Source organism: Cuculus canorus, chromosome 6, assembly GCF_017976375.1.
Source record: "Cuculus canorus isolate bCucCan1 chromosome 6, bCucCan1.pri, whole genome shotgun sequence".
NCBI classification, from domain to species: Eukaryota; Metazoa; Chordata; class Aves; order Cuculiformes; family Cuculidae; genus Cuculus; species Cuculus canorus.
Window position 1 is genome coordinate 28,241,085 of NC_071406.1, and position 25,232 is coordinate 28,266,316.

At 42.6% G+C, this 25,232-nt stretch overlaps 1 protein-coding gene across 3 annotated transcripts in view; it reads left to right on the forward strand.

The window, feature by feature from the left end:
- The window catches only part of PARD3B (par-3 family cell polarity regulator beta), a 421,427-nt gene extending 399,470 nt beyond the window's left edge, over window positions 1–21,957 (forward strand). For all 3 annotated transcript variants that reach the window (XM_054069863.1, XM_054069864.1, XM_054069865.1), the window contains one exon: window positions 17,186–21,957. In XM_054069863.1, coding sequence (XP_053925838.1) covers window positions 17,186–17,540 — 355 coding nt within the window. In that variant the 3' untranslated portion in view covers window positions 17,541–21,957. The remainder of the gene's footprint in view (window positions 1–17,185) is intronic.
- Window positions 21,958–25,232: the final 3,275 nt, after the last annotated feature.

The window sequence follows — 25,232 nt, forward strand, 5'->3', positions numbered from 1 at the left end:
ACCCATCAGTCAGAGGCAGACTACAGTTAGTTCTCCATAGTCCAGCCATTCCTTTGTCTCCATCCAATCTTTTCAAAGCAGGCTCAGGAAAAAAAAAAAAAAGGAAAGAAAAAAAAATCCAAAACAGAGAAGGCGTTAAAAAAAGAACAAGGAAGTTGCACTATCACAATAGCAAGTTTCAAGCTTGTGATAGCGAGCTCTTTAAAGTGAGTCACTTACATGTATTCTTATGCACATATTTAGGAAAGAGGAAAGGAGATTATGATGATAAAGTAGGAAAGTGAATTGTATGTGGACAGCCTTAATTGCATGCTGCAAGGTAATGACAGGCTGTGAAATCTTTAAGAACTCAAATATAGTTCTGGGTTCTTTTACAAACAAATAGGGGACAGAGTCGTGAGCACTCGGGCTGCCACCCACCAAGAAATAAGAAACAGGGTGGGGGAGATAGGAGCTACAGAGAAACACAAGGGCAGTGCTTTAAGCAGACCTGCAGTTGTTTGTTATCCTCGGTGAAACCCTGCCTTGTGGGGAGAGAGCTTTTATATAAACTGGTGATTAAAGGGAAGAGGTATCTAATTTGGGATTAAAAGAATCACTGAAGAACTTAATAGTAAGAACAGTTGCTAGAGCAGCTGTTTCAACACAGCTCATACAATTGGCAGCCAAACTGCTTCCATTTTATAAGTAGGTGACATATTTAATTTCTCTGAACAGACGTCTCTGAAGCACAAATAAATCTTCTAAATTCTAGTTTTTGTCCAACTTTCTTTGCCCAGATATTCACCCAAGGCTTTTATTTTGCTCTTCAACTATGACATTTTAGAAAGTCATTCTTTGGAGGTGTTGGTCCAGGCTGAGTAACAGCTTATTCTGCAAGAAGTGTTGTGGAAGCTAGTGTGGGGCTCATCCAAAACCACTGTAGTCCATGGACGTGTCCATACCAATTGTAGTCAGCAGTAGATTTTTACTGAAATGCGATCACTGTCAGATGAAAATGTCAGAGCATATTCCTTCATTTCTTGCTGTCTGGGTCAGTCTAGCAGTAATTTGATAAACTCTAACTAGGATATTTGTTTTTTTCCCCAGGAACTCTGCCTACCGATGTTAGTAGTCTCTCTCCATATTTTGGAGATCCTAGAAAGAGGAACATATCTTTGCCTGCTTTCTGTTTTCTTCTCCATCTCATCCCATCTTACCACTTAAGTGAAATAAAAGTAGGACTTAAAAATTAATGTAATTGCAGGTTGAAGAATTGTAAACCTTCAGATCACTACCAGTTATGGACCAGTAACTTTGATAGGAGCAAGCATGGAGCTAAAAATCGTGCTGTACCCGGTTAAAGAAAATTAATTCCAGCTTTCTTAAGAATCTTTACCCTCATCTCCAGGCTTGGAAAAGATTGCATTGTTCTAGCATTTAATAGTTATGTAAATTAGCACTAATTTTATCACTTAGCACCTGTATGAAATTTTCTACTAGAACAGTTCTTTGAAGTATCGCATAAACAAAGCACAAGATGCACAGTGATACTGTCGCTTTCATTGTTGCTTATTTGGAAAAATCTGCATAAGCTATTGAGCATCTTTACCGTGGGTAAAGATGTCATGAATATGCAAGAAACACATCAACAAAACTTGGTAGGTGTGTGGTTGGTGTTAAATAGTACATAAGCCACTAGTCAAGACTTACAGCAATCTTTGTTTCGGAAATATGTTAAGTACCTTAGTACATAAGCTAATAACCACATCTTTATGGTAATGGTTATGTCTTTACTGTACTCGAAAACTTTGTCAAATGTAACTTAATCTGGCTATAGAGATATGGACAGAACTCATACCTTCTGCTGGCTTCTGTCTGGTATTGATGTGGTCACCACTATTCTGTGTTCTGTTCTGCATGAGCAGATGGGACCCTACAGCTGCTTGGATAAATATTAGTTTTAAAGACTTATTCTGCTCTGATTAACCATTCAATGAAAGGGGAAATGGCGGGGGAGAGAGCACCTAAGGAATCTGTTTGCTTCGAGCCTCTTGCCCAACAATATTCATTTAAATGTTTGAGCATGATGAAGTGAGGAGTCACATAAACTGGAAGCTGTTCCTCAAGTCACCCTCCTTTCTCTGCACACAGAGTAACTGACAGCTCATGCGCTTGCAGCAGCTGAAAAAACAGAGCAGAACATGCAAACATATCCACTGTGTAACATATGTGGGGAGCAAGAGGAGCAGAGTGTTAACTTTAATAGAAAGTGAATTATCTACCATTTTTGTTCCACTCCAGATGTAATTCAGCAAGGAGATTGGATCTGTGCTTTAGATAGTTTGAGACAGCACCTTTTAAATTGGCAACTGTTCCAGCCAAGGGCAGAGAGAAAGGGTAGTAAAAGTGTGAACAAAACCCTGCCCAAGTTATCAAGTAAAACCCGGAGCCAAGGGAGTTCCTCGGAAATGGAGTAGCTGGCACTTTTCTTCATTTAAAGAAGAAAAATAGCCTTTGTTTTCCAGGTGAAGGGAAGTACTTTGAGAGCATTCTGTTGTAGATCATGACAAAATCTGGCAAGCTAAACCAATCTCAACAGGATATCACAGTTGAAAATCCATGTGAATGGCTTTTTGCTTGGATCAAGAAGTTATCATACTATTGTACGTACCCATGTGTCAATGGGTTTTGGTCCCTCATTTTGCAATTTCGTTATGAATTAGGGCTTGATCAGGGATACTATGCTTTAAAAAAATAGGAATATTTGTTAACTGAGAACTGAGATGTCTTCAGTATAAAAATTAAGTATTTTTAGAAGCATGGTATGGTCACAGTTTTTCCCTTTGATTTGCTTCCTTCAAGAGGTATTATCAATATGCTCTTGAACCAAAACCAACCACCCAAAACAATAGCTGGGATAAAATGAGTAGAAGAAAGGACATACTAAGGAAGTGATTCTTCCAAAGATCCTCTGACAGCAAACACGCTATACAATTATATGTTCAGATATTAAAGATTTCCAAAATCAGTTAAAAGCTTTAAGGATCCCAGTAGCTTCGCGTAGAAATCCTATGTGACTTTGCTGTGCATACTGTTTCTTACTGGCTGACCTGACTTCCGGTAGTCCTCTAATTAGCTTTCGTGGGGGTCTCTGAAGGCATCTGGGTTTCTCACTGACTAGGGAATTAGGCTGAATTTAGGCTGCTTGAATATATGTGTGCTGGTTTTGAGCATTTTCTGTAAGGATCTCTGAACCGCATGGTGTGTTGCAGCTCCCTCTGGAATGGCAAGTGGAAGCAGCTCGATGATGCGGGCTGTGCTGTGGTTCTGACTGCACCGTGCTTTAAGGTAGAAAGCACAGAGCAGATTGGTTTGAAATAAAATGGAATTTACAAAAAAAAAAAAAAAAAAGAAAGAGGCATATTCAATTAGTTGAACTTGGTTTGGGGTTTACAACTTGAATTTTTAGGCCCAGAACCATCAGAGCACTTAAGCACCTGCTTTACCTTGACTGTATTTTGATTTTCAGTAGCAATTATTTGCCTAGCTATCAGGAAGCCTGGACTTAAACGTGCATTGTAAAGCATGGAGGAAGAATAGCAGTCGGTGGTACTTAGAGGATTCACTTTTTCAGTCCCTGCACTTTGTGTGGTTTAAATAATGCCTTCTTAATGTTGCCTTAATGCAATGCTTTTTTGTTAAATATCCTGTAAACAATATTAAGAAAGGTTATGCACTGAATAATCTGACTTTTTCTTTGAAGAGAGTTGTTACTGATCTTAACTTGGAATCTTGTTAGTATTATTGAAGGAAATAACAACCTTAATGTCATTTTGGTTTGATTTCTTTGTGTGAAGGGCTGACAGCTCTTACTTCTCTCTCACCACCAAACATCTGAAGAAAGCTCTGTTTTTCAGAGATTATTGTGATAGTCCTTGGTCTAACCAAGATTTCAACAGAAACATTTCAGTTTTAATGGACAATGGAAAATGTTCAGCTGTCCATTATTAACCTTCTTTGTACACAGTCTAAAAATATAAAGGGAAATTATAATTACCTCTGTAATGCTGGGTCCCAGCTGAAATCGCTTTAACCCCAAAGTGAGAGAAAAAAATCCATACAGAACCCTTAACCTTGGTCTTTTCCTCCTTAGACGTTTCATTTTTGGTTTTACTATTTTATACCACAAGTTTTATAAGTATTTGAAGGGACTTCAGTATACAGAGACCAACTTGCATCCTTGGAATGGTGTTGCTGCTTTGTGCCTTTCTGACTTAGATACTGGAATATTATTTTTGAGTAGTGATTTATATTGTAGCTGCTTGATAGGATACGAAATTTCTCCCTTTTGCTTTTTGATCATTTAAAAAGAGACCTTTGAAATATTGCAAAGTTCTTTTAAAGAAAATCCCATTTTACTGGAAACAGAATTACACATATTTTTTGTTAGAGAGGGACCCAACTCAGCATTAAAGATTTAACACTGAGATTTGGAAAAGATGGCATTCTTAACTCACCACAGGCTTTCTGCTGTGTTGTGCTTTTTTTCCTATGGGATTCAAATAGTAGGTCTGTCAGGTTAAATATTATGGGGTTTATTTTTTTATATCACCATCTGTAAGCAGAGTCATGCCATCAAGTGTTTTGTGTTTCTGAAACCTGCATCTTTCTGCAAACCTGGACTTAGACCAATAGTTGCTTTGTTTTGAGTTAGCTTCTGGGCAGGCAAAGAGAGGTTGTTTAATGCTGTAAGGCCTATGGAAGCTACTTATTGCTGACTAACTGCAGTTTCCTCTGAAGCATCTGGTTCTGGTAACAGTCAAAAGACATGATGCTCTAGTTTAGGACACACTCTGCTACATTGTCCCATTTGCCGTGCTATTAATAATCGAAGATGTAGCATCCATGTGACAGAGGTGTGCTATTCATCTGGTAGAATGTCTTGTTTCTTGCCAATTGCATTTATGTACCCCTCTCTAGATCACGAACACTGAAGAAATGAAAAATAAATTAAGCTCTTTTTGGTCAGTCTTTTCTCTGAATACCTGAAAGACACAATTGAAAAAGGAATGTTTCCATGTGGAGTGAGGCATTTCAACCCAAATCTAGTAGTCGAGTTATTTATTTGGTGTCTAAGGCTGTCAGGCCTTAACTTCCTGACTTCATTCCAGGATACAGATGTCTCATTCTCTCCCTGCCCTCTCCTCCCCTTTCAGATACCATTCACCTATACAAGAGCCTAATGCAAAGCGCATTGAAATGCTTCCATTGACATCCAGAGGCTTTGGCTGAGGCCGGATGAGTCTGGGACACAAAGTTCCACATCACATCCAGCTATTCCCTCTTCTCAGTCTGGTGTCTAAGCAGAGCACAAATCTCTTTACATCTCCACTTCCCTCTGCAAAGTATCTTGATGTTTTTTTCATGAACATGCCACTTCAAGTCTATCACACCGCACAATCTGAAAATACTTAGAATGATGTTGTAGTAGTGACCTTTATTGTTCATTAGTGAGTCAGCAGCCTAGTTACTGTGGCTTTAAATGAGCTATATAAATTGGTTGTTATTTTCAATGATGATTCCCTTGATTTGAACATAGTAGAGCAAAGATAATTGTTTGATTGATTCATTATGTAAAAGATTGTTTCAAGTTAGAGGGTGTTTTTATTTATTTTTTTTTTCCCCCAGCCAAATTGAGACATGCTGTCTGGAATCTTTGCCAGGCTCTTACCCAGTTCAGATCAGGAAGTGCTATTGCTTCTCTTTTCCTTGCTGATGGCCTGTAGGAGCCTTCTTGGGTGGAGCAGAGGTGCCTCTCTGATGTGGTGGTGTTCATCCGAATGTAAGCTGAAGCTGCTGACAGCATCATGTCTTGCCCGTAAGGCTGTACTGCACATGGTAGTTTTGGTGCGTGATGTATACATGTGTTCAAAAGAAATTAAAGTTTATACCTGATGGTACTGTCCAAAGCCTCTCTTTGTCTCAATATTGGTTTGTCCCTATCTTCTAATTGCTCTTCTGTCTCCTCTCAAAGGTATAACTAGTTCCCAGCTTTCCCATTGCTCAAGGATGCAGTGTTGTGGTGTATCTTTAAAGCATTTTTTTCTGTCTTTTGCTATGTGCTCACTCTTCCAGCTTCAGCATCTTGATGTCTTCTGTTCTAGGTACATGACTAAGCTGACAGAACTGTTGCCACAGGCTATGGCTTGCTCTCTGAAAGGTTGCTGTGCTCCAAGAACTTTGCTGCTGCAAATTTTATCTTGTCATCTGGCATGCAGCATGGTGTGCAGATGGCTAAGAGGAGGTTTGTTTAGAAGCTACATATCTCCTCTATTACAAGTGTAGGAGGGAATGCACATACATCTGGGATATGGAGGATTGCACCAGTTCCCAAAGAGCAAAGGATGCTGCGTGTCCATGGACCGTACTAGTAGATTTTGATGGATGCATAGTGCTGCCTCAGAGCAGAAATGCGTTGAAGAAAATCACATAGGTCTAATAATGTCTCCTGTCATCTTGGGCTCCTTGCTGGCATTGCCAAGGCTGGTGTTGCTGGGGAAGAAAGCAGAGAAGAGAGCAATAACCAGGCCAGGAGAGGAAATTGGCAAAAAAGTGGTAGGAGCCATGGACTCCAGGAAACCAAACCTAGGCCTTGTGGAGGGAGGCAGAGAGGGCAGGGGGGAATGTGGCACCTTGCCCTGTTGTCATGTCCTTCTATCTCCAGCCTGTGGTGTAAAATGATGTGCACCGACTTCCAGATTTGCTGTTTTTAAAGAAACTAAGTCCAACTATGAAAAGGGGAAGAACTGAGGACAGAATTGCATGAAAGTCAGCAGTTATGTCATCTTCATCTGCAAATGGACCTCATAGCGTATATATATCTGTAGGCATTGAAGTTAGTGCTATATATAGGAGTAAAAACACTATCTGTGTCTGTAAGGCTGGGTTACAGCGACTGGGAGCTGTGTTGAGCATTTCCTCTGTGCTGTGTGGTTTGAGTCTCAAAGCAGTGTTACAGTCATGTGTTTGCTAGCAGTGGCGTGTGTGTCTCATCCGCACACAGCTATTCTGCAGGGTGTGTTGAGAGGGTGTTTGAGGAACCGAGCAGATTCACGGCTGTGTCTCACCTCTCCAGAATCTACTTCTGCTACCAGAGTCTGGTGTGCTAAACTCTCCTCATCTGAGCAAGTCAACAGCCTGTCCCTGGCTGCCGCCTCAGAGAATGGCAGAGACTTTGTAAATAAAGGAAACAATTGAATGATAAGTTCACACTTCAGCACACTGCTTAACAACCTGATAACAGTTAATTACATACAGTATTTTTAAATGCAGCAACAGGGAGATAACTCATGCAGAGATGGAGCACAGGCATTTGGCCTCAGGACCGAAGGTTAACCTCTTATTACCCGTGTCCCTAAAGAGGCTGGTGGCCTGCAGCTCCAAATCTCACCAGCTTTGAACATTTACTGGCCAGCAATGTCACAGGGCCATTCACCTAACCTTTCCTCAGCCACAGGTAGGGGCAGTGGGAGGTGCTGTGTTCAGCCACTGCAACTTGCAGGGTCCCACTGCAAAAGAACAACCTGGGTGCTGGCAGGTGGGAAATGCAGGATGGTGAAACAAGGGTTGTCTCCACCACAGGCAGCAGGTAGAGCATGTCCATTCGGCAGTTGCTCTGCTTGCTGCAGCTGCGCTGATGTTGGTGTAACTGTAGAAGCTCTTAAGGAAAAAGCCAGCATAAACACAGCTGGAACAGGCTGCCGTCGCAGGGTGCTCACGGCCGTCTGCAAGTCACAGCAGCTGCAGTCAGTGCTACTGCTCTCTGGGCACCGGGTGGGACGTTTCCGTCTCTCCCAGCACAGTGGGATTTAGGGGTTTGACCCTTGTTATTTAAAGCTCAACTTCAGGACATCTGCTGTCAGAGCACTTGCAAAGTTTGTGACTTAATGCAAGTCTAATTAACTGATTTGCCTATCCAAATCTGGAGATTTACACACTTCTGTAGAGGCAGCTGTAAAGTTATAACTTCAGCTGTTTATCATGCCCTGAGCCTTTAAATCTCAATTATTAAAGGTGGTGTTTAATGGCTGGCTGGAAAAGGGGTGGTTACCAGAGTGTTAATGGTGTGCCGCAAGCCAGGAAATCTATAATCTAATGCCTGTATAGAAATGAATGGTTATAACAAAAGAAAATATAGGGGAGGATGTACTTACAGGCTATTTGTGCTGTTTAGGAGCAAATCAGTACATGAGCAGTAAAGGAACAATGGGGACTGAAATAATGCCTGAAGAAAGAAATAAGAACTGCTTGGTTTTAGGTCCCTCTCGCCCCCAAAAAACACCTATTGTTCTCCTCTGGATCTTGAGCTTTGCCTTTGTGGCAAACGGGGGAAAGGGAACGGCACATCCCAGTGAGTTTAACAGAATATCTGGACCCAGAAAGAAACAAAATGGAGGGGAAAATAACCAGCTACAGTTGGTTTCAAAAATCATTTTCCTTTTTTATTGAAGCATGGTTTTACTACCCAATTTGTACCATTGAAGGCAGAATTGACAGCATTGCTTCATCACAGCAATGGGAGAAAACGCTGCAAGGAATGCTTTAATTTAAATGAGAGATGCTTTAAAAAAAAAATCAAAACAAAACAAACAAAAAACCCCTAAAAGCTTCTTAATAACATTAATAACCAATTCTTACGGATTTTTACTAGCCCACTAAAGATCAGACAGTGTGTTAAGATCCCAGCGGCTGAGTAGTGAAAACCTGGGCCCAGGTTGTTATTACTCAGGAAGATTCTTTTAATGACTTCTGTTATTTGTTGAAAATCATTTGAATTGCACAGCTGAATAATCACCATGCTTTAAATTCTTTTCACATGAAAAATGAGAATTTGGGTTTATGTGTCTTTGAAAGTGCTTTAGAAAAGAGCGTGGATGGCAGTAGTGCTGAGAATGCATAGGGGAAGGGAGGTGGTTTCCTTGCTAAGGAGGAGCTCTCCTGGAGCCCCAGTGGTGTGTTTGTTTCCTTTTGAAGAGGGATTTTGACTACTGCAACAGAATTTCTTTTAAATCAAATTAAATTCCCCTGAGCCACCACAGGTCTTTTAATTTCTACCCTGATGACCTCCAAAAAGTAGAGATCTGCAGCAGAGGTTAGAGTGAGGGGAAGGGATCTGGTTAGTATTTCTGGCTTTTGTGCTGCTGCTGCGCTGGGGCCAGGGTTGGGGTCTTGATGAGTGTTTCTGCCTTCTCCTTGCTTGCCTGCTGTTGAGGGAAGTAGCTGGCTCTTCTCATGTCAGCGATAGTAGGGTCCTCATGTCCATTGCAGCTACTGCATAGTAATGCAGTACAAATATTACCATAAGAGAAATTTCACTTTAGCATCTCACCCTAGTGGTGGCAGTTCATGTGTTCTGTACTTCTTTGTGTTTGTTTGAGCCTGTGTTGAAATGTAAAATTCAGCTGAGAAGCCTAAACGTTTGCTTCTCTTGCTGGCCTAAGATGCATAGGACCTTTGAAAAGAAGTTTTCTCCCCTTCGATGTCACTTGGCCAGCGTCATCTCAGAAATGTGATGCAAGAGTCCAAAGGCCAAGAACTCCTTTAGTCTATAGGAAGAGCTTCAGTCTATAGGAATAGCTTTCTGCCCCTGCTGATTTGCAAAACAAAAGACCAAAGGGACCTTAAAATCTCATCCAGGTCTCTCCCCAACAGCGCATGGGGGTTCCTGAGCAACAAGCATGACTGCTTAGCATTGAGAGTAGGTTACCAAAGCCAAGAGGTTAATGACTCACACGGTATTATGTTGTGTTGGATAATGAATAACATATGAAATGACACATGTTGTAATGACTCGCTACTTAAAGTACCAATCTACTTAAGATCCCTTTAAGCTTGAAGAGATCACAGAATAGCGATGTCTTGTTCAATAGGTGCTACTTTATTTCATGCCTCCTGGTAGAAGAGATGTACCATGCCTGAGAGCATATGAACAAAACAAGTGGGGAATTGAGTAGGAAGGATTATGGGAGTAGTTGTTTTGAATGCTTATTGGGCATTTACAGAGCAGCAGCTAGTATATTCGGGGTTTTGTTGCTGTTGATTTGGGGGTTTTAATCCTGATTATCACAGTCCTGTATTTGTAGGTTGGATTTAGGGAAGGAAAGAAAGGGAAGCTTTGCCTGCAGGATGGGGGATTACCAGAAGCTGGTCTGAGATCTGCTGTGGAAAATAAACTAATGCTGGAGCAAAGGAGCAACGCAGTGTTTTATGGCTTTATTGCTGATGGGAGAGTGTTTAATTAAATGATACTCTGAAGTCCAATGTTAACCAGTCTGTGACATAGTTTGCTCTGTTAGGGATTGAGAACACTTTGCTTACATGTAAATTAGACTTTTCATGCTGTCATAAGAAATCTTACATGATATTATAGTAAAGTTTTAAACTTGTCAGACTTCTGTTTCCCTGTCTTACAGTTGTTTCTGCTTATGTGCATGGAAAGCTAGTATCTGACTAAACTTAGTGCTTGATCCAGAATGTAAGAACAAGTGGGACATCTAAAAGTCTCCAGTTGCTAAGAATTGCCCAAGGAGCTGCTGCGGCCCAGTGTCTCTGAAAATGTGGCCCTTTGCAAATAGTAAAGGACTTTGTTCTCCAACCACTTTATGGCTAAACCTCAACCAGAGTAATATAAACATGTCTATGCACTTACCTTCCAGGATTGTGGTGTTTTTGCTGTTTCTTTCTAAATATTCCAAGCTGTAATACTGTGGAGAGAGAAAAACTGCTCTTATGTTCAGGCCACTCAAGGCCACTGTTAAACTTCACAAAACTGCATGTGAGGGAAGAGAATCGAACCTGCCTGCCTTGCATCTGAAATGCATTCTCACTTCAATTTCAAGCAAACTTGCATGAATCCCTCCTTCTCCAAATCCAAAACAAAGATGAATTCTTTAAAAAGGGGAGAAAGATATTTTTCTGCTCTTTTTCCCCTTCCTAGTAACACAGGTCATGAAATGGCCATTATTTTTATGGGTCTGCAAAGCCTTTAGAAATCAAAGCTATGTAATATACATTGCAGAGTGTTCTGCTAATCCAGTCCAACCGCAGTCGTGCCTGGCCCAGGGATGAGGGTCTGGTAACTGGAAACTTGACACTGAAGGAATTCCAAACACAGTCCTCAAACTAAAAACAGCTCTCTTTGCATGGCATGTGCTACATGAGAGCCAGGGATTGTATTCGTTTACGTTATCTGATTTTTTTAGCCTTGCATTGTTGATAAAAGAACAGGAGAAGAAAGCACCTCCACCAGCTCAGCCCATAAATAATGTGTGTGGTGTGTTTGAGGTTAGTATGACATTGGTAGACATCAGCCTTCTTCTGAGAGGTACAAGCCTCTCATAGGCAGCAGCCATTGAGCACTTCCTTGTGCTGCAGATCATTCTCAGCACTAAGATACTAAATTTGATTTTCTGTGGCCCTTTAAAGGCAAACCCCGTCATAGGCTATGGAAAGTATTGGTCAGAAATGGCAAAGAATATTTGTTCTAAGAGTACCTCACCTACTAAAATACAGAGACAGACTTTAATGAATCTGTCTTATGCAGTGATTTTTTTGAAGCTTACAGTGATTTAAAAAAAAAGTATGGTTTTTAAGTTATATGAACACTGAATATTAAGCAACAGAAGTTCTTAGTGACACTGACTACAAACAGCACTGTGGTGTCTTTTAATACTGTGTCTGGAGAGATAGGGCCTACGTGGTCTTTTCAGTCAGTTGTTTTTAGTGTTATGTTGAGAAGAGCTTTGTAAAGACACAGTGTGATGTATTTGATACTGTAAGATTGTTTGTTTGCATAATTTAATTCTTACATCTTCTTCTCCTTTCTTCTTTAAAAGTAGATCCTCCTAGCTGAGAACAAACACCATGCAATCATGATGCATACAATAGGGTTCTTCAGTGAGAATTTGGACACAGATAGGACCTTGTTGCTTTCTCCTGTTCTTTAATCACAGCCTGAACTGCCTGATGCCATCACCCAGAGTCTGTGTATCTCTTGTTTAGACATGAAAGAGACTGAACCCAAATGTGGGCTTTCCATTTGCCGCTTAGTCTCTGCCTGTCTTTGAAGTTTATTTCAAGAAGTACTCCCTGACAAAGTAAGAAGGCAGTTTTTCATGTGAGATTATATCCCTTGCAAAATATTCCCTCAGCAGCAAGAAGGAGACAGTGATGTAAGCAGAGAGCTTTCCCTTCCTTGCTTTTTACCAGGTACTAAGAGGGTGACCTCTGTGATTCTCCCTACAGAACAGAGGCAAGAAAAACCCTTTGTCATGATGAAATCCAAACCCATAACATGATGGGGCACAGCATGAACAGCCAGACCATCATTTTGCTTTCCTTTCCTTTCGGATAACCCAAGCATGCGTCTCATGGCTGATGTTAAAGGTGGCCTGCAAATGAGGGTTAACAATGAAACACAGTAAACCTGAAATGAGATGATTTTTTTCTAGTTGTGTTTTGAAGCATCACATATTTAGGCCAGTCTACCCTGTGGGACTCTCCACAACTGAAGAAAGACTGAAATGAGGGTTGGGGGGGGGGGGGTTGAAAAAAAAAAAAAAGGAACTGCAGAAAAAGCAAAAAAGTGTTTTAGTTAGGTTTTTTGAGACCTACAGATACCTGTTTAAATTCAACGACTAAATAACATTTTGGATAAAAGAAGCCTTTCTTGAGCATTCTGAATTCTTTGATTCATAAACTCAGAAGCCCTTAAAAATTCTGCAGCAAAGCCAGAAAATATTAGATTTTATATTCTTTGCACTTGGAAGGTAAACAAAGCAGGGATAGGAAAACAAACTGTTTAAGACTATTTGTCTTAAGGAAAATAACACATGTACTTTAATTGACTATCATCCATGAGTTACCTGCTTTGTTTGGACAAAGCTACTTTGTGCTCTTAAAGCTCAAAGTGGATCACAGCTTTTACCTGGTGAATCATTTAGTAGAGCTGCTAAGCAGCGCATGAAATGATATGGCCAAACAGATTTGCACATACCTGTGTGTACGATCCATCATTTCCCTGTAGGGGAAGGTGAGATTTCACTTCCTCACAATAAAATGCACATTTTAAGGGGGGGCCTCGCCCATGACGTTTTTGAGGACTGCAATTTCACACTGTCCCACCAGTTTCACTCTTTTCTTGAGCCAGGTACTATTGCCTCTGCTTTTAGCTAGAGGCACATCAGTGATGCATCTTCCAGTAGGAGCCAGCAGAGCTGAACTATCAGCAAAAACACTTTTTGCGCTCTGAGACCAGTTCCTTCCCAGGATATTTTGTCAGCTTCCCTACCTTCTGCCTGCCATTAATTTCACCGGACCTCCAGGTCAAACAACTGGCCAAAAATCTGGAAAACAGCTGACGGTCAGAGCAGCTCGTACTCAGCATGTCCTCTCTGAGGGCACGCGCTCCTGGCCTGGTCCTTTTGAGTGGCTGGACTTGCTTGACTCAATTTGTGGATTTTTGATCACTCCCCTGGGTCACTGATTTTCCACTTGAGGTTATTGGTTTGACCCCCCAAACCTTGGGTCACTTGGGAGGTGTGATATGGCCCTGTGAACTCTGAACTCATCAGGAGCCAACAAAAACAGCAAGGGAGGGGAGAAGAATTTCATTAGGGCCTCCTCAGAGGTGGCAATGTCTGCAGTGAAAAGGCGGGTTGTTTTGCTTCTTGCAGAAACAAGCGTAGCATCTACAAGGGGCTGCCAAGTAGATAGTGTTTGTTTGAGTTGTTATGGCAATTTCTTTAAGGATAAACAACAGCATATACTTTTACACCATAAGCTATCAAGTGAAAATAGTGTTTCTTCAAAGGAGCCCTGCTCTTCCTGCCTTGAGCTGCCCCCAGTGTCCCAGACTTATTCCCAATAGTGACAGCATTTCTACAGACAGAGCCTGGTATCTATAGGAGTTTCTTCTACCTTAAAAAGGTTGACTTTCTGATGATTAATTTGACACACCTGGGGAGGGAAGGGCTGTTTTTTCCTGTACTTTAAGATTTGTGAGACAGAGGTTCATGTCAGAGGTTCATGGAGACTCCCCAGGCTGGTGGTTTGCGCTGTGAGCAGCTCCCTAAGAGCAAATGTCATCAGGCATGGCTGGTGGGTGTGGAAGAATGAGTTCTCAGGAAATAACTTAGCTTTGGCATGCAATGCTGGTCTTAAAAGGGAAGAAAATTGTTGTTGTAGCTTGTATACCTGCATGCATAGCATCCACTGGGATCACGGGGGGAAGGGAGCTGGAGCATGGTGCAGCCACGAGGCTATCTTTCATGAAATGTCCCCTGGGCATGCTGCACAGGGGCAGCCTTTGGGCAGTTACCAGGTTTCTCAAGGTCTTACTCGTGAGAGTTCTGATAATCATTGCTTAGATCACTGCTTGTATTATTGCCAAGGCTGCTAAAAAACCTCACATACTTTCTATCTTCCCTTGACTTTCCTAAAGAATCCACGTGAAGTGGATTCAGGCCTTGTTTCTGTGTACAATGTCTTCTCCAGCTGCTAAGCCCTGACTCTAGGGTAGATACTAGAGAATGGTACCACTTACGGGTGTTTCACCCTTGCAGAAGGGAAACTAGTGCTGAGAGTGAACAGCTTGTATATTTCTTTTTTTCTTCTCTTTAAAGAAAGGTTTTGCCCTTCCCACACGCTCCTTCGCAGTTTGTCTACACAACCAGAGATGGCATTAGCTCTAAGTGAACCAATGGTGGATTAAGTTTTTGTAGCATAGGTAACAGCAATGAAAACCTGATGGCACAAGCTCGATCAGCTTGGGTTCATGCCTCAGGTATGGCATGGTTGTGCTTTGATTGTTCTGGCTGATCTTCACTGCACAGTCCGAGATCAAAGCCACCTGAATGTGCTGCCCTCTGCACAGTCACATCTTCTGTGGCAGCAGTGTCACACTATGTCCTAGAACTGGAACACCTGAGCTTTCCTGGAAGTACGTCTTTTGGCTGGATCGGAAAACATATTCCCATTTTATCCTGCAGCATCCAGACCTCTCGTGTGAGTTGATGGATGAGCTGTGTGCTGAAGACTCGGTAGATGATGCTGGTGACTCAGTCCTATTCTAAAAGTCATTCTGGTGACAATTAATCTTGAATTTGTTATTTTAGAGTAAGTAAATTTTGCAGTTAGAGCTTTGTCCAAAAGCTACCTTGCTCTTCAGTGAATTCTAGATCGGGTTTCCTGTTTAATGTGATCCACAAGAATTTGATTGATTATTGTTGCCAAGGAGGATATCTTATAAAATCTAATATATGGGATTTTGAGCATTATCCTTATATTAAAAGAATGATGGGTGCAGGTTTGACATTTGTTCATGTTGATTTGCTGCTTGACACAAAGCAGTTCCTACCATAGCAGAAGCCTTTTCTGATTAGAAGTGTGTTTTTGTGCACAGAGGAGTTAAAAGCTGAGTGTGATGGGACTGACTGGCGAACAAGCCTTCATACAGAAATATATGGAGCAACTCATTGGCCTGCTGTGGAAATTAGACTTTGTTGCAAGGCGTAGGTGTGTGAGCAGAGACAGCAGTTGTCTCAATACATGTGGTTTAAAAGTCCTTTTAGTATCTCAGAGGGTGGCTTCAGGCCCTTCAGCACTTTGTCTGGACTGTCTCACCAGGAGAGAGAGAGAGAGGAGGGAAAAAAAAAAAAGCAGGAGTGCCTGTCTTTTATAATGTTCTGTTTTTAAAGCACAAAGTCTCTGGGGAGCATAGGGTCCTAAAAGTCCAAGGCCTGGAATTCTTCCTTTTGCTCTTTCCATTTTAAACAGGAAACATTTGCACTAAGTTATTCCAGGGGGAGAATTGTAGGTTCATTTCAAGGCAGATAATGTTTGTTCATTGCCTATGTCCATGATTTACCCCATGGGCTTAAACGAGTGCAGCAGAAAACCACATGTTTTGTTTTACTTCATGCAAAACAAGTTCCAGTGGAGTCTGGGAGCCCAGATTAAGAAAGGGGGAGCATGCTTGTAAAATCTCAGTGTGAACAAAACAGACGCACTGATGAATTGTGGACACCTGATCTGCTGTACCAGAATTATAACTTTTTTAATAAATCTGTGCAAAGAGTATTTAAAGAGTCGATGAGTTCAATCCCAAAGACACAGAGCAGGTGTAACTGATTTATAGTTTCAGCCCCTGTTTTGGGTCAAAACCCTGCTGTATTCCTTCAGCTCTCACTCAAAGAGAAGCTTCCTCTGCAGTCCATGGGAAGTGTTGCCCAAAGTGTAAAGACATTTGCAATTAGATTGGCAAAAGCTCCTAATTGAGTTGAACTTTTGGGGATGCTCTGGTCACATGTCTATGAGAACAATTATTTTTGCCATTTCAAAAGATACTACAGTTAAGCTGTACTAAGAAAAAATACCAGTGCTTCATTAGTGCAAATCGTGGAATTAAGATGCAGAAAGCTATAGAGAGGGCTCCATGGCACATCCTCAGGGATGACATGTTCACATGTTGCTTTGCACGTGAACTACAGCTTGTTGGATCCACACTGACACAAACAAGGTACAGGGCTGTTGCAATATCAGGCCTTCTAGATCACAGGATTTTTTTTGAATCTCCATTGGCAGCTCGCCCGTGAAACACAGGTATTGCAGCCTGACATCCTGAGCATTTCTTTTAGGAGTTCCAGTTTTTCCAACTGTGGTGTTTGGAAAGTATTACAGTCTGACATGTTAGGAGAAAAAATAGTGGGAAATGGCTTGGAAAGCGTGAATATTCGTGCATGTAAAGCTTATGGGATTTGCAGACTTGCAGACCCAACTCATCTGTTTATCCTCAGGCTAGATAAGATTCAGTCAAACTTGCATTGTTTAAAGGAGCTTTGTTTCTATTATGGCAAATGGATCACAGGAGACTGACTTTAGGAGCTGAAGGCTTCAGTGCTCTCCCATTGTAAAAGGGTTGTGATGTGCGCTGGACCCTTCCTCCAGTGTCCTGGGTGTTACAGACTTCTGTGGCGTGCAGGTGGGAGGCTTGTTATCCTTCAGAAGTTCTTTTGATTCATCTGGACCTGTCATGCTTGAGGTGGCATTTCCTTTTCCAAAGTAAACGTAGATTGTGAGTACAATGATGTGTCACTGAGCTAGTAGGCTGCCTTTTTATGTCCTTTATTATGTTTTTTCTCCTCAGGCGTGGGCCTGCAGAGCCACTGGAATATTTAACAAGGCCACGAGTAATATACAAAGAGAGAGATCTTCCCTACTACCAAGGAGGACAGCCTGTTGTCCATCAATCTAAGGGGAACTATATCCGTGCACCAGACACAAGAGTGGCAGAATTGAGGTACCCTCACTACTACCCAGCCCAGCCTGTTGCAAACCAGCATAAAGGACCCCTCCGGCAGGACGTGCCACCTTCCCCACCTCAGTCCCACCGAGCACCAGCTTATACTGAAATTGTCCGACACCGTGGGACCAGTCCAGACCAGTACCAGTACAGGCAACAGGATCCCAGGCAGAAGAACCCCATGACTGCAGCTGTATAGCCACGCACTGGACTTGCCAACACAGCCAGGGAGGAATCCCATTGGACATCGTCCTTGTAGAGTTGTTTCCAAGCGTAACTGCCTGTAAGAATGGCATGCAAAACCTGAAGTTGTTCTCACTGAGCTGGGCTCAGTATAGGTGCTTTCTAGCAGGTGATCTAAAGCCACATGAGGTACGATGTGTTTTGAGTGCGTGAGGTACCAGGCAGTTGAATATTTTTTGTTTCCTTTTAAAAATAGAAAGTGGCTACTGGAAATGAAGCGCAACACTTAATACACCTCAGGGCTATTTACCGAATCCAGTTACACGTATACAGTATGTAGCTGCCTGTATAAGGGCAGCGGTGTCACCAGAGTTTACTAAAGAGTGCTGTCGTAGAGTCTTTAACTGAGAACACAGCAGGCAATACAGACTTTGTGCAGAGCTGGGGATCTTGTGTAATCCAGTGTGTGATCGTGAGTCGAGAAGGGACTGCTGCAGAGGTAGCAGCCATGTTCCAGGCATGTTCAGACCAGCAACTCTGTGCTTTAAGGATGCTGCAGCTCCAGATTTGTAATCTGGCCTCTGTCTTCCTCTTTTTTTTTCGATGGTGGCAGCATTTATCGTGTAGCCTTCATTTTTCGCAGTTTGTGTAGCAAGATTCTCCTCTTACTACACTTGGAGTAAGGCAAAAAGCTGTACCTGCCATGCTTTGGCAGGCTGGCAGAGGACAAAGCAGCCAGCCACCTGAGAAGTGTGTGTCTAGCCATGCATGTGTGTTCTCGTAAGCATTCCTTAGTTTTATACAGTGCACACTCTCTAACATAAATGAAGATCAGATCCTCAGCTGCTGTCAGTAAGCGTCGCTCTTGGGCTTTCAGTGGAGATGGCTTGAGAGCAGTGCCTGAGGAGGTGACCATGGGCAGGGACCCCATAACTCATATTAAGTTACCGTATCAGGTGCTGCCTTGGCTCCATCAGGGCAGCCCCTTCCTGACCTGCTCTTGCAGCGGGTTTGCAGCAAAGTGCCTGCCAGGGGCATGTCCTGCCCTTGCGAGCCTGCCGCGGCCAGAGGCACCTGTCCCCCACCCTCAGTCCCCCAAGGGAAGCTTAGCCTTGGGCAGCAGCAGGACAGTGCCAAGTGCCAAACTACTCGAGTTCCTGCAGCTGGAGGCCAGCAGGGAAAGGGGTTTTTCACAGCAACAGGTGAGAGAAAAGACAAGGTAAGCAACAGGGAGGGCTTCAAGACCCTGGGGCCCAGGAGGGAGAGAAAATAGCTGTTCTTAGCAGCAGCACATAGGAAGAGAGAAAGTGTGGGTGCAGAGAGAAGACCAGCAGAGCCCTGGGGGATGGCCATGAGGTACCTGATGGCATGGCTCTTTGCCCCACACAGTCTGAGCTTGCTCTGCAGCCAGCCAGCCAGCATGAGGTGAGCATGTCCCAGCCACAGGGCCCTGTACCACCCAGCCCAACAGGGCTGTCAGTGCTCTCAAGGATTTTGTCACAAGGGAAACATACAGTCTTGCCACCTATGAACATATTTTGTGAAGTTTCCAAGTGTCCTTAATTCCTCAACTTTTGCCTTTTGGTAGCATTATTAAACTGTTTGGGCTCTTCTCCTCATCAGGGAGAGACTGTGACTGGGCCAAGGATTAAGCACAAGGATTTCTTTGATGTCTTTTTGACACCTTCAGTATGCAATAGATTAAATCACATAGGTCGCTTCCCAGGTATTAAATATTACCAGGAAGGTCTATCCTGCTAGGAGCTTGTCCCTTTTCTAGATATCCCTGGGTAAAGGGCTTGTTAGAGGTCCACAAGGCACAGAACAGGGTAGACCTGTACACTGCTGCTTTCTAGGGGCCACTGCCAGTAAGTAATGACCCTAATGAGAAGCAGTGTTTAATCCCAGCCAACAGTTTTTCTATGCTGCTAATGCTGGTGAAAGGCTGGCGTAACCCTGGGTCATGGGGAGCACTTGCAGCTGCCCAGATGACCGGCAGGCTTTAGCATTTGTATTCACATCAGTCTCTACCCACCAGCCGGCCTGAGAGGCAGGGGAGAGAAGACAGCTTTGGGGTGGTGAGAGAATATCTCCATAATTCAGTTATAGGGCTGGACTCCCCAGGGCAGGGGCAGGCACAGCTCTGGATCCAGTCAGGAGGAAGCATTGGTGGGAGGGAGAGAGGGCGAGGACTGCAACCAACGATGAAGCCAGTATATTCAGTTCTTGTTCATTTTGTTCTGCCCTCTTCCCTAGTAATGTAGGAGGGAAAAACCTCTAGAGGGAGGGTTGGATGTAAAGCTGGATGTCTCTCGGTACCCTCCATAAATAAGGCATATTCCCTAAGGAAACTCTGCCTGTCATGTACGTGCTGTACACAGCCTTGTACTTCTCTCAGAGAGTTTTAGATGCCGTAGGATACTCAGCCAGGACTTGGCAGCCACAGGGTAGCTGCTGGTGTTATGAAGGCCCGCTGAAAATGAAGTGAAAACAAATTAAAATACTTTCCTTTCCCTCCTTGAAATATAACCCCTGATACATTTGATCCAGTTGTAATGAAACTAATATGTTTGCGACAGTGGCTTTATCAAGCCAGGCCACAATTAAGAACAGCTCTGAATATAAGCTACTGCCTTTATAAATCACTCTCAACTAACCCTTCAAATGGCATCACATCACAGTGAACAGAACTTATTTACAGCATTTCAAGAGCCAGGGCCAAATAAAACCTGGAATGGAAACAGCTCCGGAGTTATTTATAGCCTTTGAAGGACCTGCACGATTGTCTCCCTGTAACCTGAATTCTCTCCCTAACAGCTCCCCTTGTCTGCATCATCTCCGCTTGGTTGAGGTGGACAGATGAAATGAACACCTTCTGAGCTGTTAATCTTACCCCACAGGTTATTAAATGAAGCTTCTGCTGTTAGATCAGTACAGAGCTTCAAAAAAGAAAAAAGAGCTACAAGTATAATATATGGATGCATCCTACAGGTGAGGAGCTAAGGAGGAAGAACAGTCTGACTGAGCTGGGGCAACAAGACCAAAAAGTATTATAGAGCATCTCATCAATCTCTGGTGCCACTGTTCTGGGAGAAAATTGCCATTTGCTGGTTTAATATCTGGTAGAGGTATGGTGTTTTCAAAAGTATAATGTGTCACTACAGTATATATAGTCAGCTTCTCTGCAGTGTAAAATGTAAGATTTTAGCACCATATTGTGGAAAAATATGTATCGTGCAGAATTCACGAGGTGCTACAACTGACGGTTGAAAATACACACTTGCAAAATCCAAAAGAGCCGTTAAGTAACAAGTTGTTCTTTTCCCCATATGTCCATATGTTTGGGAAAATTGAGTCTGAAATGCTCTTGACACGTAATTGCCTCACACTCCCTCATCCAAAATGTGCCAGTCCAGCAGTAAAGTTACTGACGCAGCGGGTGTGAAGGAAGAGCTTGGGTTTGCAACAGGAGCAGCGTGCCGTAAGTGTGCGTGTGAACAGGAGTCAGGACAAGGGGGAGAAAGGCCCGCTCCCGCGCAACGCTGGGAGCTTTGATTTCCTGAGCTGGTGGCGTGCAGCCTGCATTTCTGGCTCTGGCACGAGGCCAGATGGGCCCAGCAGTTGAAAGATTAAGAGATAGAAAAAGAGCCTGTGGATTTTCTGAGTGACCACCCACTAGCGAGCCATGATCTTGGCCTGTGAGCAGACACTACCACTGTGATATATTATGATGCAAAGGTCTCTAGGCACTCCTCGAATGCCTAAAGAAATATCCATTGCCCTTTGTGGGGGAAAAAAAAAAAAAAAAAAGGAGATCTAAGCATTAAAAAAAAAAAAAAAAGAAAAGCTCTTGCCTTGAAAAAGTGCATGCAGCCCTGAATTCCAATTCACTCCAGCTTCCTGATCTAGAAATAGCTTCACATGGCTGCCTAATTTTTTTAGAGATAAATTGTGCTACCTCCTTCTCTCCCAGCCATCACAGATTTGTTTATCAGAGAGTTGGTGCTGTGAGTGAATCCTACTGACTGCTCTGCCAGGGCCACATCCTGACACTCTGAGCAGGGGCTGCTTTGCACTTCCAAAGCGCTCTACACCTGTGCTCCGTCACAGTTATTCTGCAGAGTCTCTAAGCCGTACGTGCAAAATCGGAAACGCTGTTTGCATCTCTGCACAGAAGAGAGTGCTTTACAAGGCACCATTCTGTTATTGTAGGAGAGAGAGAGGTGTTTGTGATCCTGACAATTCCCCTGTGTTTAAGTGAAACTGATTCAAAAATCATGTGTGATTGTTTTGGGGGAGAAATTCAACACACCATTTCGGAGGTTTTTTCTAGTACCACACAAAAGATTTTGATTTTTCATTACATATGGCTATATAAATTTTACCTGTTTTATTTTGCATTAAAATAAAGGCTTTAAGACTATATAAGGTTATGTATTTCTATGTTGAGTTTTTCTCTTTTTTGTATCTACAAAGTCATCCTCAGTCCTAGGTGTGATTTGATATTAGAAGATATGCATGATCAGGCCGGACCAGAGTTGGTAAAGTGACTTTTTTAAAAAAAAAAACAAACTGCGACCGCCATGCGCTGCCCTGTAGATAAAAAGAAAACAAACGTCATGGGGCTTAACTTGATTCCCTTTCAAATCTGCCTTGTTTTCAGTCGTAGAGCTGGAGTCGTGGTTCCATAGCCCAGATTGAAAGGAGAAGCAAGAGAGAAGACCCTTGCCATCTCAGTGAATTTCAGCGTAGGCAACTGTATGTTCGTTGCTAAAGTTGCACAGACAGTTTCATCTCAACGTTGAGTTTTTCTCTTGCTGTTGTTAAGAACCAAGCTGATCTGCGGCCGTGTAGCAGGTACCAGGGCCAACCAGCTGAGGCTGTATTTCAGCAAGACAGCTGCAGCACTATCGTGCCAGAGATTTAGGACTCCTTGGAAGTTTTACACAGGTACTTAACTTGAGGTACGTGGGTCGTTTCGCTGAAGATGATGACACTACTCTTCATACTCCAGATTATGTGCAAGCATAAATCTTTGTAGGATCAGAGCTATGGGTTGCAGAGTATACAAAGATTCAGGCAAGAGTGTTATGTTAGATGAAGTAATTTCCAAGATAGTAGATATTTAAGTGAAAAGTCACTAGGTTTTGACCTTCAAACACAACTTTTGCTTTCACTGCTGAGAAGCGTTGAGCCATTTGTGAGCGTAGGTAACCAACACCAAGAGTTTTACTGGCACCTGAAAGCGATATGGAGTCAAAGCATACCGCCGCCAGGGCCTGTGTTCCTGCGCAGTGCCTGCACTGTCCTTACAGACAGGGACAACTTGCAGCGGCTTTGGAGTCAGTTGCTTTGTGAGTATAGATTGCAAGAAAGACACAGATTTTTATCTCTGCCTTTTGGTTGTCTAGAACAAGCCTTTGACCTGTGCCAAAGCTTTTCCTTTGCTGCTGGCACAAAAATCCTGAACTGGTTTCAGGGGCCGAAAAGGTGAGTATAGTCTTTAATACAGTTAACTCTCAAACCCCTCCCAAAATATGCCTGACAAACTAACCCAAGCCAGACGAGCTGGCTGTGCTCGCAGAAAAAAAAAAAAAAAAAAAAAAAAGAAAAAATCAGTACAGAGGAAACAGCCCTGCCTCACTTTTCCAGAAGAATATCTGCATCTGAAAGAAAATAATTTATTGGCAAATATGTACAGTCGAGTAAAATTGCAAAATAAGACATTCAGTGAGGATTCTATATAAAACCGTGCCCTTTGCCTCTAGCAGGTAATGAATAAAAATGATATAAAGAAGCAATGAACATTCAATGTTTTATATTTAAAATACATTTTGTGAGGAAAACAATGTGGCATAGAAACAGGACTGAAAGGTTCTCCAAGATAATGCCAGAAGCTGCAAGATGTTAGCAGCATTGTCATATAAGTTTCAAGGTGTAGGTTTTTAATTTTCTCTTATGAATCACAGAAGCAGTTGTGAAAGCTGTCATTAAAATTCATTATGAGAGAAGTAAACTTACATTAAAACCTACCCCATTCTTCTCTGAATTCTTGGTACTGGTTAGGAAGCACTGTCTGCTTCTCTGCCAAAACCTTACCTACGCAATGTGATTTAATCTCTAGGTTCTGTTAAATTGGAGTTTTCATACTTCACATCCTTCAATCCAGAGTACAAAAAAACAGAAAAAAAAAAAGATAAATTGCAACCTAGATTTTCAAACCAGCAAGCTACGATTTTAAGAGGCTTCATCTGCCACAATTTTTCTAGGAATGAAAAGAGAATAAAAAATAGAGCAAATATGAAGAAACTGGTTTATAAGTAAGTAAAAGTAAATAAAGCAGCCCTCCCTTCTTCCTTCCCTTACTTCTCCCTTCCTTCTTCCTAGATATACATATATGAGGTTCAATACCAAAAAACCCCAAGACTGTGCCTGTAACTCTTTTTATTTAGCAAATTAAGAAAATCAACTACAATCATCTTCAAAATAGTTCCCTCCTGAGTTGACACACAGCTGCATACAATGCTGCCAACATTCAAAGCAATTCCACAGATCATTTTCTGAAAGGCTGTTGTGGATCTCCATCATTTTTGCTTTCACATCTACCGACAAAAAAGGGGTTCCTTTGAGCACCGGCTTGATCTTTGGGAAGAGGAAGAAATCACAAGGAGCCAGATATGGTGAATAGGGTGGGTGCTCAAGACCAGTGGTGGTGGTATTAGCTAAAAACTGCTTCACAGACAAAGTGGTGTGGGCTGGTGCACACCAACGTTTCCCAACCGAGAGTAAGAAATATATTTGAACACGTGCACTCATACTAAGTGAAGTGATCGAGTTCAGCCTTGTCTCACTGTGACAGGTTAGAACATGTTCAATAACCATCTCTTTGTCTTTTTCCTCCCACTCTTGGTTTGTGAGTTATAGAGTTAGTCCCATTTGGGTTTTTGTGTCAGACCTCATACAGGCACATACATACATGCATATATACTTAGGTGTTGCTACTTTTGATCTAAAAGCTAGTTTACTCTTGCAACTTATTTCTAACCATTCCCTCTCTCTGAAGGAGAGTCAGTAGTTACAGCGAGGTATGCAGGTGAGAAAAGTGTTAAAAACCGTTACAACCTCATTCGTGAGAGAATGGATGTACAGAACGACCAGGACTAAGCCACGCAGAGCGAAACAAGCAGGAAGTTTTCAGACGGAGCAGCATTTCTGTGTGCCACAGATCACTCTAATGTTCACATCGCTGTAAGTGACAATTGGCAAAGGCGGGTTGAATGTGCAGGGAGCTCCCTGCCCTGGCTGTGGAAAGGATTTGCCGGGGTTGCCATAGTTGGTGAGCACGCGCAGGCAGGCACCGGGGCCATGGAGCAGCAGCACTGCGCACACTGGCCTGGCCAGGATAGAAAGGGCAAGTGGAGTGTCTAGGCAGACTGAAGCCAGAGCATAAGTTAGAGCAACTGTGGGGCTGCTTTAACATTATATAAGGCAGTTTGACAGCCTACTGGTTACTGCAGCAAGCAGAGGAAATCAAAGGCACTCTTAGCATGTCCGGTTGTCAGTTCTGCATTCAGATTAGGCCAAATCAGCTGCAAATAAGTAAGGGGAGTGTTAGGTGCAAGAAGGGTGTTTCTGAGGCTCTCAGACATCCCCTTTATCATGGAGCATGTTTTTCCTTGCTTCCCTTCTTTCTTGTTCCTCTCTTCCC